The 20404-nt window shown below is 40.0% G+C and overlaps 1 protein-coding gene across 5 annotated transcripts in view; it reads left to right on the forward strand.

Moving 5' to 3' along the window:
• HDAC9 (histone deacetylase 9) overlaps window positions 1-20404 on the forward strand; it is a 599202-nt gene that overhangs the window by 267212 nt on the left and 311586 nt on the right. For all 5 annotated transcript variants that reach the window (XM_040260622.1, XM_040260619.1, XM_040260620.1 and 2 more), the window contains one exon: window positions 15961-16141. In XM_040260622.1, the coding sequence (XP_040116556.1) occupies window positions 15961-16141 (181 nt within the window). The remainder of the gene's footprint in view (window positions 1-15960; window positions 16142-20404) is intronic.

Raw genomic sequence — 20404 nt, forward strand, 5'->3', positions numbered from 1 at the left:
GTACTCTTGCCTGGAAAATCCCATGGACAGAGGAGCCTGGTGGGCTGCAGTCCATGGGGTTGCTAGGAGTTGGACACGACTGAGCGACTTTACTTTCACTTTTCACTTTCATGCATTAGAGAAGGACATGAAACCCACTTCAGTGTTCTTGCCTGGAGAATCCCAGGGGTGGGGGAGCCTGTTGGGCTGCCATTTATGGGGTCACAGAGTCGGACACGACTAACGTGACTTAGCAGCAGCAGCAACCTATTAATCCAGCTTCTCCTGGACAGTGAGCCACTCCTGCATACCAGATTTCAGAAATACTGCCCATTGTCACAGGAGAGGGGCAACAATAAAAGGTCTCATGTATTTTTTTAAAGGCTTCCTGTATCTTATCAAATTTTTCATTAACGAAAAAGGAACTCTTTACCTTCCAACTTGTATGTATAGGTCTATAAACATTTTTATCACAAGTGATTAAAAATATTTTAGCATGTACTTATAATTATATACATACACAAATGAATACAGAATATTAATGAATTATACATATATATATATACCACTACATCACTGTATTATATATTACAAGGCATATACAAAAATAGAAATTAAAAAAGGTGTAATTAAAAATTAAATAAACATGATTTGTAAATACATGTCATTTTATGAGGTAAGGTTTTATACTATGATGAAAAAAGTGTTATTTTTAACAACTTTATTGAGATAACTCACAGACCACATGGTTGACTCATTTCACACAATTGTGCAACCATCAGTACAGTTAATTTTAAAACAGTTTCATCATCCTCCCACCACCTCCCACCCCGCAAAGAAACTCTGTGCCCATTAGCAATAATTTGCCATTGGCCCCTGCCTCAACTCTAGGGACCCAGAAATCTACCCTCTCCATAAATTTGTCTATTCTGGACACTTACACAAATGGAATTGTACAATACGTGGTCTTCTGTGACTGTCTTCTTTCACTTAGCATAATGTTTTCAAGGTGCATCCATGCTATAGCATGCATCAGTGCAGTTCAGTTCAGTCGCTCAGTCGTGTCCAACTCTTTGCAACCCCATGAATCACAGCACGCCAGGCCTCCCTGTCCATCACCGACTCCTGGAGTTCACCTAAACTCAATGTGCATTGAGTTGGTGATGCCATCCAGCCATCTCATCCTCTGTAATCCCCTTCTCCTCCTGCCCCCAATCCCTCCCAGCATCAGGGTCTTTTCCAGTGAGTCAAGTCTTCGCAAGAGGTGGCCAAAGTACTGGAGTTTCAGCCTCAGCACCAGTCCTTCCAGTGAACACCCAGGACTGGTCTCTTTAGGAGGGACTGGTTAGATCTCCTTGCAGTCCAAGGGACACTCTAGAGTCTTCTCCAACACCACAGTTCAAAAGCATCAATTCATCGGCACTCAGCTTTCTTCACAGTCCAACTCTCACATCCATACATGACCACAGGAAAAACAATAGCCTTGACTAGACGGTCCTTTGTTGGCAAAGTAATGTCTCTGCTTTTGAATATGCTATCTAGGTTGGTCATAACTGTCCTTCCAAGGAGTAAGCGTCTTTTAATTTCATGGCTGCAATCACCATTTGCGGTGATTTTGGAGCCCCCCAAAATAAAGTCTGACACTGTTTCCACTGTTTCCCCATCTATTTCCCATGATGGGACCAGATGCCATGATCTTCATTTTCTGGATGCTGAGCTTTAAGCCAACTTTTTCACTCTCCTCTTTCACTTTCATCAAGAGGCTCTTTAGTTCCTCTTCTTTTTCTGCCATAAGGGTGGTGTCATCTGCATATCTGAGGTTATTGATATTTCTCCTGGCAATCTAGATTCCAGCTTGTGTTTCTTCCAGTCCACCGTTTCTCATGATGTACTCTGCATAGAAGTTAAATAAGCAGGGTAACAATATACAGCCTTGATGGACTCCTTTTCCTATTTGGAACCAGTCTGTTCCATGTCCAGTTCTAACTGTTGCTTCCTGACCTGCTTATAGGTTTCTCAAAAGGCAGGTCAGGTGGTCTGATATTCCCATCTCTTTCAGAATTTTCCACAGTTTATTGTGATCCACACAGTCAAAGGCTTTGGCATAGTCAATAAAGCAGAAATAGATGTTTTTCTGGAACTTTCTTGCTTTTTCCATGATCCAGCGGATGTTGGCAATATGATCTCTGGATTCATCTGCCTTTCCTAAAACCAGCTTGAACATCTGGAAGTTCACAGTTCATGTATTGCTGAAGCCTGGCTTGGAGGATTTTGAGCATTACTTTGCTAGCCTGTGAGATGGATGCAATTGTGTGGTAGTGTGAGCATTCTTTGGCATTGCCTCTCTTTGGGATTGGACTGAAAACTGACCTTTTCCAGTCCTGTAGCTACTGCTGAGTTTTCCAAATTAGCTGGCATATTGAGTGCAGCACTTTCACAGCATCATCTTTGAGGATTTGAAATAGCTCAACTGGAATTCCATCACCTCCACTAGATTTGTTCGTAGTGATGCTTTCTAAGGCCCAGTTGACTTCACTTTCCAGGATGTCTGGCTCTAGGTGAGTGATCACAGTACTTTTTTTTTTTTTTTTCCCTTCATTAGGCAATACAGTATCATTAACTGTAGTCACCATGCCATATAGTAATTATATCCCCAGGACTTATTTATATTATACCTGGAAGTTTATGCCTTTGACCACTTTTGCCTCCCCGTTGCCAACCACCAGCGTGTATTGGTGGCTGGGCAGAGCTCGCTAGTAACAGGATCCTGAAGGAAAAGTACTCCCAGCTGCCGCGCAGGCCGCGAAAGGCCTACTGGGAGCCCAGGTGGGGGGACGTGTGCAGTCGCAGCAGCACCGGCTCCGGTTTTATCCTACCGTCCGGCAGCCCATCCATATTAGCAGGCACATTACTTCCGTGCCATCCAGCATAAGCTCCGACGGGGCCTGCAGTTCTTCCTGTACCTTTCGAACAAGGACTGAGACAAGGAGGCATCTGGAGAGGGGGTGGTGCCTGCTTAATCCAAAGCGAGTGCACCTGTTTGGGGCGCCTAGTGAACAAATCTGAGACGCCGAAAGCTGGTCTTTAACAAAGCCCTAGCAGAAGAAGGAGAGAAGGAAATGGCACCCCACTCCAGTATTCTTGCCTGGAGGATCTGTCTGTGGGGTTACAAGGGTCGGACATGACTAAACCACCACCACCACCACCAGCAGCAGCAGGAGAGGAAGGACGGGGAATTTAACCTCACTAGTGAAACCTTCAAGGGACTAAGTCAGGGAACAAGGCGGCAAAAGGTCCCAGGTGCGGTGCGATGCCTACCGCGCACTTTAGCGGCGGGGAGGGGGCGCTCCGGCAGGTGGCGTCCGCTAGGTGAGAGGGCTGGAAGGTGGGGCAACAAGGGGCATGGAGACCAGGCCGAGTTTTTGCGTGCTTCGGAACTGTATGACAGACTCTCCGGAGAGAAAAGCAGGATTTTGGAAGAAGGGCTCGAAAGATGGAAGCAGCACAGGGCTAACAGCCAGAGAAGTATTGTATCTTTTAGCAAGATGCAGCGAACCACCATGTCAGGAAGCTTGGCCACGGGAAGAAGCCAGCATTTGATGATTAAGCTAGAGACCCAGGTGTGAGTCCTTTCCTAACTCTGAAAAGCAGGTGGAGCTGCGGGACCAGCCGCCCGAGGCCGCATACGTCTGGCCTGCTGGCGGGGCGTCCGCGTGGGGGCCTCCGCTTAGCTTTTCGCAGCGAAGCCCGGCCCGAAGCTCGTTCAAAGAGTACGTCTGGGTGCTGCTTACACACTGCCGTGCAGCCTGGGTCACCCTGGGAGGCAGTGGCCGCATCCCCCTGCCCCTGGCCCAGGGTCCCGGTCGGCGGCCAGGCTCCCCAGTGTCTCTCCAGGCGGCTCCTCTCTGCGGCGGCCTCCGCCTTCCTACTCCAGGCCTCTGCCCTGAGGTCTGGCCTCCTTCACAACCAGCCTCCTCCACCCCATGCTTGCAGCAAGAGTCAAGACTTCTCAATTTGTATTTTCCAGGCGGGAGATGTTTATATTCTTCCCCAGTGTCCGTAGATCACCCAATGTTTTAACTTTTTAGAAAAGTCCACAAGTGTGCTCCATTTTGGAAAGACCTGTTACATCCTGGAAAGGGAGGCAGAAGTTTGGCTGCATCCCTCCTGCCTTCCGGGCTCCTGTGCCTTTCTCCAGCCTCTGATGGAAGTCCGGGCCTGCTGCCTGGCTTTTGGACTCCTTGAAAAACTTGTGTCCATGTGCTTCCAGAACAGACTGCCCACCTGGTCGTGGGGCCTGGCCGGGATGAGGCGCTCTTCGCTTCTTCCTGATCGCCCTGGTGGCCTGCAGGTAGGTTAGAGGTTCTTGCCCAACTCATTTCAAATGCTTCTGGAGACTTGTGTCCGCGCCCTCTTTTCTCTACTGATTCACCAAGTTCTCCAGACCGAGGACTCACGTCCGCTTCTCGCTAAGGTCTGTTGTATGTTAAGGGTATAACATTTTATAACAGGCTTTTCTATAGGACACATTTTAACCACCAGCAGACCAGTTATTCTCAGTGGAGCTCCAGGAGGACAGTGGCCTTCTTTGGCCTTGGGGTGTTCTCTGTGGGGAGCTGCTGGCTACTTTGCCCTTGTTTGATCTATGACTCCGCTGTAATACATAGGCTTGTCTTTTTTTTTTTTTTTTTTTTTAAGACAATTTAAAAAAGTATTCTGGGAGAATATCCTTTATAAGGTATTTGTATTTTATGAGCTTGCATTTAATACTAAGCTTGCCCTTAAAAATAGCAAATATGATTGTGATTTTGTGAATGAGAGAAAAACAAAAGAAAAGCCTTTTTTATGGCTGGATAGAATTTCATTGCATAGATATGCCACATTTTATTTATCCATTCTTCACTTGATGGGTGTTTGGGTTATTTCTTTGGGCTGTTGTGAATGGTTCTGATATCAACGTGTATAAATTTTTGCTGGACAGCTGGTGTCCGTTGAAGCACAACAGTTTTTACTTATGAATATATCTGTTTTCAGGAGGAACACTTCTTATATTTAAGAAGATTTACTTCTGTATTTCCTCTAATAATTTTATAGTTTAAGCTCTTATATCCTGTGAACCATTTGGACATTTTGTGTTTGGTGTGAGGAAGGGGTTCAGATGCTTGTAGATTCATAGTTGCCCCAGCCCCATTTGTTGAAAGATTCTACTTTCCCTTTTGAATTTTCTTGGCACCCTTGGTGAAAATCAGTTGACCATAAATTTAAGAGTTTATTTCAGGATTTTCAATTCAATTCCAATTCTAGATGTCTATCCCTATGCATACTACTTTGATTACTATAATTATGTATTAAAGTTTGAAATTAGACTCTCCTCCCTGCCTTTGGATATCTGAGTTTGTGCTATATGATCCTTGATGCAGGGACTAGGTGTAAATGCTACAGTCTATCCGTTTATCCAATGTTATTATATCTAATTTGCTTTCTTGTGTTTTTATTTAAAAATTAAGTATGAGTAAAAGCTTCTTCACTTGCTGGATTCATGTTTACTCCAAACTTTGGAGATCACTGCTCTCAGGTAACATATTTGGGTTCTATTTTGCAGTATACCAGTTTTTAGCCAAATGTCATCAGCCAGTGGCTCACCCCTACTTCAAGCCCCAAGGTAATATTGAATTACTTGTACATACTCAATGACATCTCCAGGAGAGTAGATTTTCTCTGAAACTTCATCTCAATCACCCTGTTCTAATTATGATTCTGATAGGATAAAATGGTTATTTTACTAGTGAGTTAAAAACAAAACACTTGAGAAAAATCTTAGTGACCTAGAGTTCTTGATGAATTTGGGTTTACCAAAGTGTATTCTGATGCAATGTGAAGAAGAAAAAAAAATTACGTTGAAAAAAAAAAGATTTGGATGACACTCGATGGACATGAGTTTGGGTAAACTCCGGGAGTTGGTGATGGGCAGGGAGGCCTGGCGTGCTGCAATTCATGGAGTCGCAAAGAATCGGACACGACTGAGTGATTAATCTGATCTATCTGCTCAGCCAAATGACTTCGAGAGTCAGATTTTCCTTCACTCAGTCGTGTCCGACTCTTTGCGACCTGTGGACTGTAGCCCACCAAGCTCCTCTGTCCATGGGATTCTCCAGGCAAGAATACTGGAGTGGGTTGCCATTTCCTTCTCCAGGGGATCTTCCCGACCCAGGGATTGAACCCAGGTCTCCCACATTGCAGGCAGACGCTTTAACCTCTGCACCACCAGGGAAGCCCAATCTTAGACTAGAAGCAGTTATATGATACATATATTCTCAACATTTAGTGACCCCTGTGTGCTGGGCTCTAGGGTTTGGGACTAAGAGTGTGAAAGTGCAGGCAGGTTTCTGCTCACAGGTAGCTTGCTTGGATTTTTTTCCAAATCCAAATTAATATCCTTTCTTATCCCTGTAGCATATTTAACCACTTCAAATGTTGATATCAAAGTAAAGCATAACATTTCAAAATAACTTTAAAAATAAAGATAAAAATTTGGAAAATACAAATTAGCCCAAATAAGAAAATAACAGTAAATCAATTGTATTATCAGTAGTTAGAAATAATTGTTTCTAAGTGTCTTTATGTTTCTTTAGTTTCTTTGTTTGCCTATTTAAATTTGTTTCTTCTTCTGTTCCAGAATTGTCATCTCAAGTTTCCAGTTTACATTATTTCACATGAAAAAGGACTAATTTCTCAGTCCTTTCTGTGTCATTGTTTCCTCACTGAGGTGAATTTAATGATAGTATGTTGAAATTCTAAATACAAAATATACTTAAAATGTACACATTTTATATTAATATTGTTAGTGTACTATAATACAAATTAATTGATAGGTTATGAATATATGATCTAGAAGTAAATTAGTGTACTTAGTAAAAAACATATTTTTCATACTTATTTTCTCATCTAGTTTTACTTTTTATTTCTTTTTTCTCACTTTTTTGTGTTTTCCAATAAATCTTTGTTCCTTCCCTAAAACATCTTAGTCTTTCCAGTAAAACCAATTTTATGTTATAATAATATTGGTGTTTTATATGTGCCCATTTATTAAGCATTTTAAGTTTATTTTTGATATATTATTAATACAGGGAAAATAATGAAGATTATAATAATGAACACCCAGTTTCAGAGATAAGTAAAAATAATATATGTATAAAGTTCTGTCTCCTCCCTGTTTCATCCTCCTCCCATTTCTTTTCTGAATTTGCTTTTTGTTTCTCCTGTGCATTTCTTTATATTTTTATTACACTTACATGTATTTAAACAATGTATATTAATTTGTATGTTTTTAAATTTACATAATTGACTTCATATACATTTTTTGCTTTTTCACTCACCAATTATACTGTAGGTTTGCGGTCCATCTTCACTGTTACTGAATATTAGCCCATTGTTCTTTAAGGTGGTTATAACAATTTATTTGTCTACAAGCAGTCTGTGAGTTTTCTCTTGCTCTGTATTTTCACTGATGTTTGGTTATCATCAGAGTTTTAAATTTCTGATCAGTCTGATGAGCATAAAATGGTTATTGTTGTATATGTAATGTAGATGTTAAACATTGCTTTATTCTATGTTTTGCAAAGATTTTTATCCAACTTCTGGCTTGTGTTTTTCTGGCTCATGAAAAACAGAGGTATTTGAATTTCTTTCCTCCTATAAGTTTAGAATGGTATTCTCCATCTTTTTTCAAAAAACTTTAAAAATTGTGCATCTTGCATTTCAATTTTTAATCCACTTTTAGTTCTTTGCATGTAGTGTTAGGTAATTATCTAAATTCATTGTTCCATTAATGGGTAACCTGTGTCCCCAACATCATTTATTGATTGACATTCTTTGTTTGCCTGCTACTCTGTAGATCATCTCTGTTGTATATCATGAGTTTCTGTATACTCATGGGTCTGCTTATAGGCTCTCTATTCTGTTCCATTAATCTGTTCTTGTGCCAAAGTCTTAATTATTTAGCTTTTAGTATGTATAGACATCTGGCTAACTCTGTCTCCCCAACTTATTCTTTATTTTCAAAATTTGCTGGCTTTTCTCTGCCTTTATTCTTGTATGCAAAATTTAGGATCATCTGAAACATACCAGAAATTATAAATTCATTTGGGAAGAACTGTTATGTTTATGATAATGATTTTTATCACAGAACATAGTGTATCTTTTCATCTACCTAGTTTACATCTCTGACTAATATGGTCCACATATATGATCTGAATAATATTAATTCCTCTTTTTTTCAGTAAAATATAATAAATTACTCACCATTTAATCATTTTTTAGTGTAAGATTCAGTGGCATCAAGTAAGTTCACATGGTTGTTCAGCCATCATCACCAGCCACCTCTAGAATCCTAGAATGTTCTCATCTTCCCAAATTGAAACTGTACCCATTAAATAGTAACTCTCTTCTTCCAAGCTCCTGGCAACAACTATCCTGCTTTCTGTCTGTATGGATTTAATTACTCTAGTGTATTGTATAAGTGAAACTGAAAGTGTATTTGTCCTATGTAACTGGCTTATTTCCCTTTGCATGGTATATTCAAGGTTTATCCATGTTATAGTATATGTCAGAATTTCTTTCCTCTAAAAGCTGAATATTATTCCATTGTAAATATTAATACTTTTAAGTTTGTTGACACCTGCTTTATTGTACTGGTCAATTTTGCATGTGTGCTTGAATGTATTACTGGCTGCAGATTTCAACATTTCACAATTCAGTATTTCACCATTTCAGCAAGGAAACCCCACTCATTTTGCTACACGTTTGCTATAATCTTCCATGATGTTGATTTTTCTTTATACTTTTGCCAATTTATACTTTTTATGTTTGGATCCATGTTACTAGTTTAGAATTATTTTTTGGTTAATTGACCTTTTGTATTATTTTTTACACCCTTATGTGATCTCTAGTATTTTCCCCATAAAAATCTATTTTGTCTGGTTCTAACATGGTGGCTCAAGGCTTTTACTACTTTTTGTTGTTATTGTTATTATTTTCTCATGTCTTTGTGACTCCATGGACCAGTCCATGGAATTCTCCAGACCAGAATACTTGAGTGGGTAGCCTTTCCCTTCTCCAGGGGATCTTCCCCACCTAGGGACTGAACCCAGGTCCGCCACATTGCAGCGAATTCTTTACCAGCTGAGCTGCAGGGAAGCCCAAGAATACAGAGAGTGGGTAGCCTATCTTTTCACCAGCGGATCTTCCTGTCCCAGGAATCAAACCCGGGTCTCCTGCTTTGCAGGCAGATTCTTTACCAACGGAACTACTAGGGAAGCCCCTATGACTTCATAGAATCTTTTAATTTGATCTTGGTCTGCCAGAGAATTTAGCCTTTCTATTTTTGGAATCCAGTTTGGCTGTCTTCATGTTTTATTAATAATTGGTAAATTGAGTATTCACATCAACTGCATTTAGTGATGTGTGGAAATTTATTTCTAGCATCTTATTTTGTGAATTATATTTGTACAGCCTTTTCAATGCTTCATTTTTTTCCTCCAGTTGTTTTTAGACTGATTGCTTCTTGGTTTTGTCTCTTTCTCAAAAATGTTTGTCTACTTTAAAGTTATGCATATTATTTCTATTTATTTAATAGCTACTTTTAAATTATTAACATGCATGTTTAGTTTTTAAAAGTCTAAAGGTAACCAGTATTTCTGCACCCATACTGAATAATACAAAGACTTTAGAACATGTAAATTCTCACTTGCCCTTGGCATCTTACAAGATGAGTTCTAGGGATATTTATGATTCTAATTTTCTGTAAAAGCAAGACTTCTTAAATTCAAAGCACTGAAAACCAAAAAGAAAATTGAATTTTCTCATCATGCCAAACAAGGAATAACATATAGGCTTTAAAGAAAAGTCTTTAGAAACAGAATTTTAATATTTTTTAAAATTATTTTCCCATGATCTTTTTCTTTTGTTTTTAGGTCATATCTTTTATTAAACCAACTCAAATAATTTTGATCATTTCAAAGATTAAACACTGTAATATATGATTTTTGTACTTGCTTTTCTAAAATGGCATGATACTGATTGTAGCAAACAAAGAGCAGTATGTCTGGAAGCAAATGTAACCATCCAGAACAAAGCAAAAACCCAGAAGCCATAAAATAGGCCCCTGAGCGGTGGCAGCAAGAAAGCAAAACAAACCAAACAGAAACAAAATTTAAAAATCACTGCTGTTACCAAAAATTAGAACCTTGAATCTCCTCAACCCAGGGCTTTATCACTTCATAATCTCCATTAGCAAGCCACTCCCAGAGACTCAACTCTAAGCAAGAACAGCGTGCTTGCCATACAGACTTCTATGCAGGGACCCTCTTTCCAAATAGATTGCTGTGTTTATTTACCACAGCTTACAAAGGCCTAGGCCCTAATGACGTTGATGTCTTGCTACATCACTGAAGAATTTATAAAACAGGCACGTAATAACTCTTCTGTGAAATTGGAAGCCTTTATCAGTGATGGGAGACAGGTGATGCTCACGTAAAGTGGCCTTACATACTTCATAGAGAAAAGATTGTATAACAATCTCGGTAGCCTGAGAGAATGTCCCTGAATAACAGTTTGGCAAAGTAACCAATCAAAACAAAGCTCATAGTTAAATCGTCTGAAAGAACAAAGTCTGTGTATGCATAAGAAACAGTCTGAAAATAATACGTGTATTTAAAAAATATTTTAAACAAGAATGCTTTTTTGGGGGATGAGAGCGTATTTATTATTCACTCATTGAGCATGACACATTTTCCAGAGGCCCTCAATAGAGGAAAGATTGATTTCGATATCAATGGACTTTTTAGTAGCACTCTGTTTTAAACTGTTAGACATTTTATTTTTCTGATGATGCAAGAGAAAAACATGCATTTTTGTCCTTACTTGGAAGTATGGAAAATAACCATGAACAAAATTATCTCTCGTTAAAAAATGTTTAATGAAACATTTCAATTTTAGCTATGAAAATGCTATCTCAGTTTTCGGTCTCATGGAGAAGGGAAGTTTTCTCTGGGTGAGAAGTAACACGCATCTGAAATCAAAGCGCCTACTGTTTTGTGATGCTTTGGTCACTAATATGTGCCATAGTAATCTGTACCTTACTGGATTGTCAAAATTCGTCCTGTACATTAAAAGCTATACTTTATTTGTAAGGGCATATAATTATAGTCCACTGTTTTGAAAATGAATAAATGTTTCTGTTTTATAGTCCTTTTTTGACAGAAGGTTCAAAAATACTTGACCCAGGTCTGCTCTTAGAACCAGTGATTATGAATCTGTCCTAATGAAGTATTTGAATGGCTCAGCTATTTATTTTCAATTAACATTTGCCATTTTTCTTAATTAAAGTTTTAATATAGGTGATAGGCATAACGTTTGAAAACCATATGAAAGTACAGAGAAAAAAAATAATTCTCAAATCAGTCCCTTCCCACAGCTCTTGGCTCCATTGCTGAGTAACTTCAGAGAATTGTACCTTGATAATTCTTTTGTTTGTTCTCTATTTTCTTATGTTTCCATTAACCACTCTTTGGCTTTTTATATTATGATTGCTTATAATATGCTTTCTTGTTTTATCCTTATGGTGAGATCTTAAGGATAGCTATGTATCTCCTTTCTATTCACGTGTTTATTCAACATATATTTATTAACACCTACTATATATGTGTGGTATTGGAGAAGGAAATGGCAACCCACTCCAGTGTTCTTGCCTGGAGAATCCCAGGGATGGGGGAGCCTGATGGGCTGCCGTCTATGGGGTTGCACAGAGTCGGACACGACTGAAGTGACTTAGCAGCAGCAGCAGGAATAATTTAGGAGAAGGCAGTGGCACCCCACTCCAGTACTCTTGCCTGGAAAATCCCATGGACGGAGGAGCCTGGTGGGCTGCAGTCCATGGGGTCACTAAGAGTCTGACATGACTGAGCGACTTCACTTTCACTTTTATGCATTGGAGAAGAAAATGGCAACCCATTCCGGGGTTTTTGCCTGGAGAATCCCAGGGACGGGGGAGCCTGGTGGTTACCGTCTATGGGGTGGCACAGAGTCGGACACGACGGAAGCGACTTAGCAGCAGCAGCATATACATGGAAATACGTGAGTCAGTGGGTGAAGCTCACATCCTTATGATATATTAATCATGGATAAAGTACTTGAATTTGGGATGTCAGCCCATAAGATGAGCCATGTTTAATTCACTTTCCTGACTATTCACCCCATCAGGGGATCTGTTTCCCATCTGCAGGTGTAATAGATATTGGATGAACTCTTATATGTGATGAATACTATTGAACAAGTTTGTTTCTTTCTTATGTTGCCATTTTCCTAATAGTAGAGGTTGGATAACTAGGATTTTGCTTGCCTGGTTGTGAAGTTCTATACTGAGATGTAACATTTGTATCATGGTTATGAGTTATCAAATTATTATTCCACTATCTCAAAGGTTCCTGTGAAGTCCAAGTAAAGCAATGAATATGCTTTAGGAAGAAAGAAACAAAGAAGGTGGTGGTATTTACACGAACTCTTAGAGTATTGAGCTATTCTTTAAGAGATAAAATATTTAGTAACTCCAGTGATCTAAAACATGGTTATGTTATTGAAAAAATAGCACAGCCTCTAACTGCCAAGTTTGTGTTACTATTTTTAATGCACAAATACATATTTAGCCTTCTAAATATAAGAAATATAAGAAAAGACATAAAATGGAGCAGAAAATAAGTTCACAGATGGATTAGATCCAATCTCTGGTTGATTTCTTTTTCCCCTCCCCCGCAAAACACATCTAGATCCTTGGCCCCATTCATCTAGGCCAATTCAGTTTATCCTTTACGTATCAAATTAAATGTGACTTGCTTAAAGTTCCCTCAACCTCTAAATCATATTCTTCTTTAAAATTTTCATGGTACTCTTTTTTCCCATATAGCGTTCATATTTATAATTACATTATACTTAGAAATATTTAGTATCTGTCTCCTCACTAGACGATAAACATTAAAAAGGCTCAACACACCAGCAACGCGTCTGGCTCAGGGTATGAGCTCAATAACTAGTTACTGCGTGCAGTAACCCTAATACATAAAAGATGATGGCAGGGAAATAGAGAAATAGAGTGGAGAGGAAAAACGTGTATAACATGTGAGTTTAAAAGGTTTGCTCTAAGATTTGACATGGACTTTAGAGGATGTGAATGATTGCTGAATGTGAAGCCTCATGGATACACCCAGAGCAGGTGATGCAGAAAAGACTGGAAGCATGGACGATCGGGGCCAATATGTCCGTTAGACACAGCAGACGCTGTGCCCAGAACCCATGATACTCTAAGGGGCCCACAAAATATTTTAAATGTTAGTTTTTAATCAGAAGAAAAAATAGATATTATAATAATGATTCCAATGTATGCTCATCTTAGCATAAAAGGTAATGTTTAGTATTTTTTTTATAGAGGAAAGAGCCCATGAAAGAATACAACCCTGGGGACGGTATTTGTTTTACGGAAGATAGGAATTTGAGCTAGAACTTGAAGAAGGAATAGAAGAGCTAACATTGAAATTCAGATTGGCCTCAGGTCAGGGAGCGCCTGGGCTTCCCAGGGGGCGCTAGTGATAAAGAACCTGCCTGCCAATGCAGGAGGCATAAGAGACACGGGTTCGATCCCTGGGTCAGAAAGATCCCCTAGAGGAGGACACGGCAACTCACTCCAGTATTCTTGCCTGGGGAATCTCATGGTCAGAGGAGCCTGTGGGCTACGGTCTGTGGGGTCGTAAAGAGTCAGACAGGCCTGAAGTGAGTGAACACATGCATGCAGTGAGAACCCAGATGACAGCCTGGGGAGGCTCTTCAAACTTTGCTTTACCTTCCGAGACTTTCTGTCACCTTTTTGCTTATTAGTAGAGCTTTAGGAAGAGAGTTCTTGCAGGAAAGAATAGGCTGGATTGCTTTTTGAATTAGGACAATTAATCAAGCACCTTTTGCGTTAGTTTGAATTGTACAGTAATAGAAACGGAAGGGTGTATATTTACCCAGGCACTTTAGATCCTATGCAGAAGAGCTCATTTTCCCATAGAAAACTCTCAAAGTCCGAATTGCATATTTGCATTTCCTCTGTAAGTTCCATGACAGGAGAGACTGTGCCAACCCTAACTGCTGTTTCCTTAGGGAATTGCACATGGAGCTACTCAAGAAAGCAAGAGATTTAGATGCTTGTAGAAGTGTTATGACTATTGTTAACTGGGACTAGATCTTGGCCAAATCATTCTAGACATCAAAGCAAACGCCCAGGGCTTGATGATGTGACAGATTCCTTCCAGCTGATTGATGCTTCAGTTATTTTTCAGAGCAAAACAGAAATAGCACCATATACACATCATTACTTAGAACTTATTTTAAAGTTAATTCTTAATGATTCTTTTTTCCAAATTGGGAAATCTGCCTATGGTCTATAACTAAATATACATTCATATTCATAACTCACATGTATATACAGCATTAACTCATACAGAGAAAATTACAATGACATAAAGCCATGTAACATGCATTGAATACAGTTGTACTGTAGTTAGACTTGTTAGCATTCTCATTAAATGAATACTCTGGATTCAAAGGATGTGCCTTGTACTAGGAGGAGCAACCATCCTAACAATAAGGTTAGGCTGGGGCTTTACTAAGGAGAGGTGACGTTTGCTTCCAGTCTTGAAACCGTACGTGCTTGAAGAAGCAGAAGAGCAGGTAGATTTTTAAAATGCTAGAAATTGGTCTTGTGTTTAGAAGGCTTTGTTAACCTTTTGGAGTATTAGTTTCCTTATCCATGGCATGAGAGGTGAACGTCTTTTCATGTTTATTTGGAATATAGAAAAGGCAGGAAACGTAAAAATCAATACGAAGGTTATGAACTCCCTGATGCTGCAGAGAGAGGACCTATTCAGGGTGTAATATTGATAGTTAAACTGTAGTTTAATTTAGTTAAGTTAAACAGAGATAGTGCCTGTCTCTGTCTTAGAGATTGTTTCTCTTTTGGAGACAGAGGAATAGGTCAAGTGACGCTTCCGGGAGCTTCCAGTTCTGGCTCCTTGATAAGCTGAGACATATGAAGTGTGACAGTATTGTTGCACACTGAGATTGTATTTAATATTGTTTAAGGAAACAGTTTTTTTTATAGTATTGGGATTATATCATCAGCGTATGAAAAAGTCATTATACGATTATACAAAGACTGTGTATGTGTGTGTTAGTCGCTCGGTCATGTCCAACTCTTTGTGACCCCATGGAATGGAGCTCACTGGGATCCCCTGTCCATGGGATTTCCTAGGTGAGAAAACCGGAGTGGGTCCCCATTCCGTTCTCCAGGAGATCTTCCCCACCCTGTGATTGAACTCAGGTCTTCTGCCTTGAGGGCAGATTCTTTACCATCTGAGCCACTGGGGAAGCTGGTATGAAGACTGAAAGTGGTCACATCTAGTCATTTAATTGGCAACGTTTAGGCTCCTGTAAATTTCACTGACAATATTACTTGAAGTGAATTCGGGATAGGGTTTTCAAAATTGAGTCTTGGTGGTGGTTTGAAAACAGCTGAATTGTTCTACCACTTTGCCATTGTAACAGTTCCAGGGTTGTATTCAAAACATTGGTATCAAGGTAGGAAATGAGTCTACATCGATGTTCCTCTTGAGGTTAAAGGTCTGTTTCTTTCAATCAGTTCAAACTGACAGGCCTCCTGCCATCGCCTCCTCCTCAGCCAGGCAGGCAGGCCCTGGCCGTCAGTGTGAAAACATCTGTTGAATGGATTTATTGACTAGACCGTGTTTTTTTTCCTCCCTTTCTCTATTTTTTTTCCTTCACACCGTTTATTATGTCTCTGACCTGATGAACTTAATTTGTTGACATGTCGCTCTCAGTGTCTCCCTGCGTGCGGGCCTCATGTTTCTCTCTTCTGTGCTCTTTCCTTGGCAGCAGTCCTTCCTGGAGCCCCAGCACACACGTGCAGTCTCCGTGCGCCAGGCTCAGCTGGCTGCTGTGGGCATGGAGGGATTAGAGAAAGAGCGTCTGCTCTCCAAGACCCACTCCTCCCCCGCAGCCTCCACGTTACCTCACCCAGCAATGGACCGCCCCCTCCGGCCGGGCTCTGCAACTGGTGAGAATCCCAAAAGACTCTCCCTAATAGGCAGGCTGAATGCACTGTTCTTGCAGGATTAAGCGATTTAAATGCTCAGAATAACTCCAAGGTCAGAATGCTCCGTTTTAACCCAATGCAACCCAAATTTTATGAGGTTGTATTGGCCACAAGACAAAGCAGCACATCTGATAAATCTTGGGCTTAGTATTAATAGCCTCATAAATTATCATTCGGGGCCTGGAAAACACATCAACAGGTGCATGGGTCCCTTTTGGAACCAAAAATCCCTTCAACATTCTTTACCATCTCTTCCTTCTAGTGGTTGTGGTCCCTAGGAAATTTACGATGCTGACTTCATTCAACTCGAAAGAGTGCCCCCTTCCAGTTTGTTTTTCTTGCTGTTGTGTTTGTTTCACTGTTTTGTTCTGGCTTTTCATACAAATGACTCATAGGAGACAGTGGTGCCAAGGCAAACCTTGTTTAATTCTACATACATCAGTTCCAATTCCATTTATTATGGCACCGATGGGTGGGCTATCTGACCACCCTCTTCCTTTGCCTACAGCTGTGTTTGATATTTCAGAACCTGGCTACAGAAGAAAACAAACCAGATAATTCCAAGGCCAAAGGAAGGTCAAGTCCGGAACACACGCAAAAAAGGGCACTATTCTCTCACAAAGGAGCTGTACCATAAATATGCATGTGGATAAATATTCCTTTATGTCTGCTGAACCCCATTCTTGTTCTATGCTCTCAACTGTGGCCCATGAAATGAAAGATATTCTACCCCTAAGGGCTCATAACATGGATGCCTCAAGGGGAGAATTCACATGTACCTTCTGCTAGAGTCTCTCACAGGTTATCTGATTTATTTTTGATTCAATTTTTAGGATTCAGGGTTTGTTTTTGTGGCTTCTGTGACCTCAAGCAACCCTTTGTACTTGGAAAAGTTAAAATGCTTTTTCTGAAATCACATTCCCAATCCTTGATATCATCTTTTATTTAAAAGTCAATGAACGGAACCACCAGGTTATTTAACTTTGACAGACATCTTTGATAAGTATGCTTAAAAGCTACATTTTATAATGTATTACACCACAAGCCAGCATTCCATACTAGGAGCTACAGACTGGATATATCTGGATATATTTCTCTTACCACATTAGCCACTGTTTCTGACCCCTCTATTTCTTGGACAAACAGACCTGTCCTGGTATCCCAGGCAACCCAGGACTGTAGCCAGGGTCAGCGGAAGCTGCTTGGATCAGTCATGCCTCGTTCAATCCCTGGTCTTAAGAGAATTTTTGCTCATAGTCAGATACATGATGTAAAGAAATACTTTTTGTAGGTAGTCAGAGCAGTAGCCTTTAAGAATTAGTTATTTCTCAGTTCTTTTCACTGAGAGTGTTTTGTATTCAGCCATAAGCTTTCAGAGACACAGACATCCTATTCTAATGCCAGGTACGTTCACTCCAAATCATTTCCTTACTTTAAAAGCTAGCTTGATTATCAAGTTTTGTGATGCTGTTTCCATGTGTATGGCTGTTTATTGTAACCCTACTGATAATTTCTTTCCTTGGTTAAGAGAGGTGACCCTTCCCTGACATGTTGTGGTTTCCTCCACTTTTATATGTTCTCTCCATATGAATGAAACAAGTTCTCTGAATATTAGAATGATCCTACCAGTTTGAGAAAAACATGTTTTTGCAAATGAACAGGGTTTGTAGGTCTTAAAGGGATCAGGCAAGGGACTTCCTTAGCAGTCCAGTGGTTAAGACACTGTGCCCCCACTGCAGGGAGGGTCGATTCAATTTCTGGTTAGGGAACTAATATCCCACATGCCATGCAGCACAGACAAAAATTAGGGGAAAAAATCAGGTGAAAGAGTGGACTGCAAACCAAATAATGCAAGCATGACATAAACATAACCAAATCCTTCAAACTGAAAACTGGGTCATTTCACGTGTTTAGCTTCTTTGCCACAATGTCAACACCCTAGTATTTATCAGAAGTTATATTCCAAGCACAAATAGGGAAATCAAGTTGAGTTTATTTTCATGTTTAATGTATGTGATGAGACACGTGCATGTGCAGGCATGCTCAGTAGTGTCTCAGTCTTTGTGACTTCAAGGACTGTAGACCGCTCCTTGAAGGAGGCTCCTCTGTCTGTGGGATTCTCCAGACTAGAATACTGGAGTGGGTTGCCATGCCCTGCCCCAGGGGATCTTGCAGACACAGGGTTCAAACCCACATCTCCTGCATCTCTGGGACTGGCAGCTGGATTCTTTACCACTGAGCTACCTGATGAGGCACATTTCTGGCCTAAATGAGAGGTTATGTAAACTTACATTTTTAAAAATACAGAATTTTATACTTAGTAATTTTTCAATAAATTTTAGTTGAATTGACAAATATTAATTTGTAGTATATATACATAATGTGTACATGTAAATCATAAACACTTATGAATTTACCAGGTCAAATTTGAAAATACTGAAAGTGAAATTTACTTTGCAATTATTGCTCTGTAAGGACTGACTAAGTGATTCCAAAGTTACATACTTCAGTAGGAAAAAAACCTTATTGTCTTATTTACCTTAAGAATGTTGCATCCTGACACTTAAATTCTTAAGATAAAAATACTAAATATTCTTTTAAAAATGTGTAAAGTATGTAATTTATGTGCCTGTTAATAGCTCCTCCACTGTCACTGGGACTAAAAATATATATTTGATTAGTGACTTTCATTTAGTGCTTTTCCAAATCCAAAGGAAATGAAATGCACCATCTTCACTCTGCTCTTCCAGATATTATTCTGGCTTTAATCCAAACTTAAATCTCCCCTGTAACATGCATACTCTTACAGTCCACATGATCTCAAAATTCATCTTAGTATTTCTAATGATCTCTTACTTTAGAGAACTCTTAAGGCTTTCACTTGTGATATGTTTGAAAACAATTTTTTTATGTTTTAAGGGCCTTTCTTTTGGCTTTTTAATATTGATTTGTTGCAGATACATCAAAAAATAAAAAGTAACATTTAAGTCACTTAGAAATCACATGTCCTTTGAGAATATTTAGCTTTTGTTTCCCAAAGAAAGTTATAAATCTTTACTCAGTGGTTGTTCCACTAGAAAGTAAGGGAGAGAGAGTAGGTTATAAAGTTAAGCAGTTTGCTTAAATTCCTTCTATAACGGCTATACATTTTGAAACAACTATGAAGTTATTCTGTACCAAACTCACACAATTTTTAAGGCACACCATTCAAACCTTTACCTTCCATGTAGTCCTCAACAGCCAAAGGGATAGTCACACCACCCTAATATTTCTAAAGAACAAAGCAGTGGTCCAAGGGGGAAATGTCTAAGCTCAGACAGTTGTTGAAAGATGAAGTCTCTAGTCTGCTTCCTGTGAGAACTTGAATGGACCAAGAAACAGACTAAGATGGCGCCTCTCCCTGCTGGCCCTCCAGAGAGCCTGGCTGAGGATATTTCTGGATGGTCAGGGAGTCACTTAGCTTCTGTAGTGCCAAGGAAGAATGTGTGTCGTAGAGCCAGGTTACCACATATTCAAATGCATTTTGTCATTTTGGAATATAAGTAATAATGCATGCATGCTCAGTCACTTTGGTCATGTTCGACTCTGCGACCCCATGGACTGTAGTCCACCAGGCTCCACTGTCCATGGGGATTCTCCAGGCAAGATCTGGAGTGGGTTGCCATGCCCTCTTCCAGGGGATCTTCCTGACCCAGGGATCGAACCCATGTCTCTTATGTCTTCTGCATTGGCAGGCAGGTTCTTTACCACTAGCACCACCTTGGAAGCCCCATAAGGAATATTCAATGTTTATTACATACTGAATTTAAGGAGTACTTTTTTCATTCTGTCTAAGGCCAAGGCATGGTGTTTGTATGAATTCTGATGGCTAAGGAAAGGGCAATGCCTGTCATTTTCTCTGCCATAGTCTTCCTTTCTACTCTGCTGTTCCTGAGAGAAATGAGGCTTGGCCACAGCTCCCAACAGGATTTTGAGGGTAGATGATACAGTTGTGCTGTGTGTGTGTGTATGCATGCCCAGTTGGGTCTTACTCTTTGTGACGCAAGAACTGCAGCCCACCAGGCTCCTCTGTCCATGGGGATCTCCAGGCAAGACTACCAGAGTGGGTTGCCATTCATTCCCTCTCCAGGGGATCTTCCTGACCCAGGGATCGAACTTATATCTCTTTTGTCTCCTGCACTGGCAGGTGGATTCTTTGCCAACTGTGCCACTTTGCTAGTTTAT

The sequence above is a fragment of the Oryx dammah genome, unplaced genomic scaffold (assembly GCF_014754425.2).
Source record: "Oryx dammah isolate SB20612 unplaced genomic scaffold, SCBI_Odam_1.1 HiC_scaffold_18, whole genome shotgun sequence".
In the NCBI taxonomy this organism is placed as follows: domain Eukaryota; kingdom Metazoa; phylum Chordata; class Mammalia; order Artiodactyla; family Bovidae; genus Oryx; species Oryx dammah.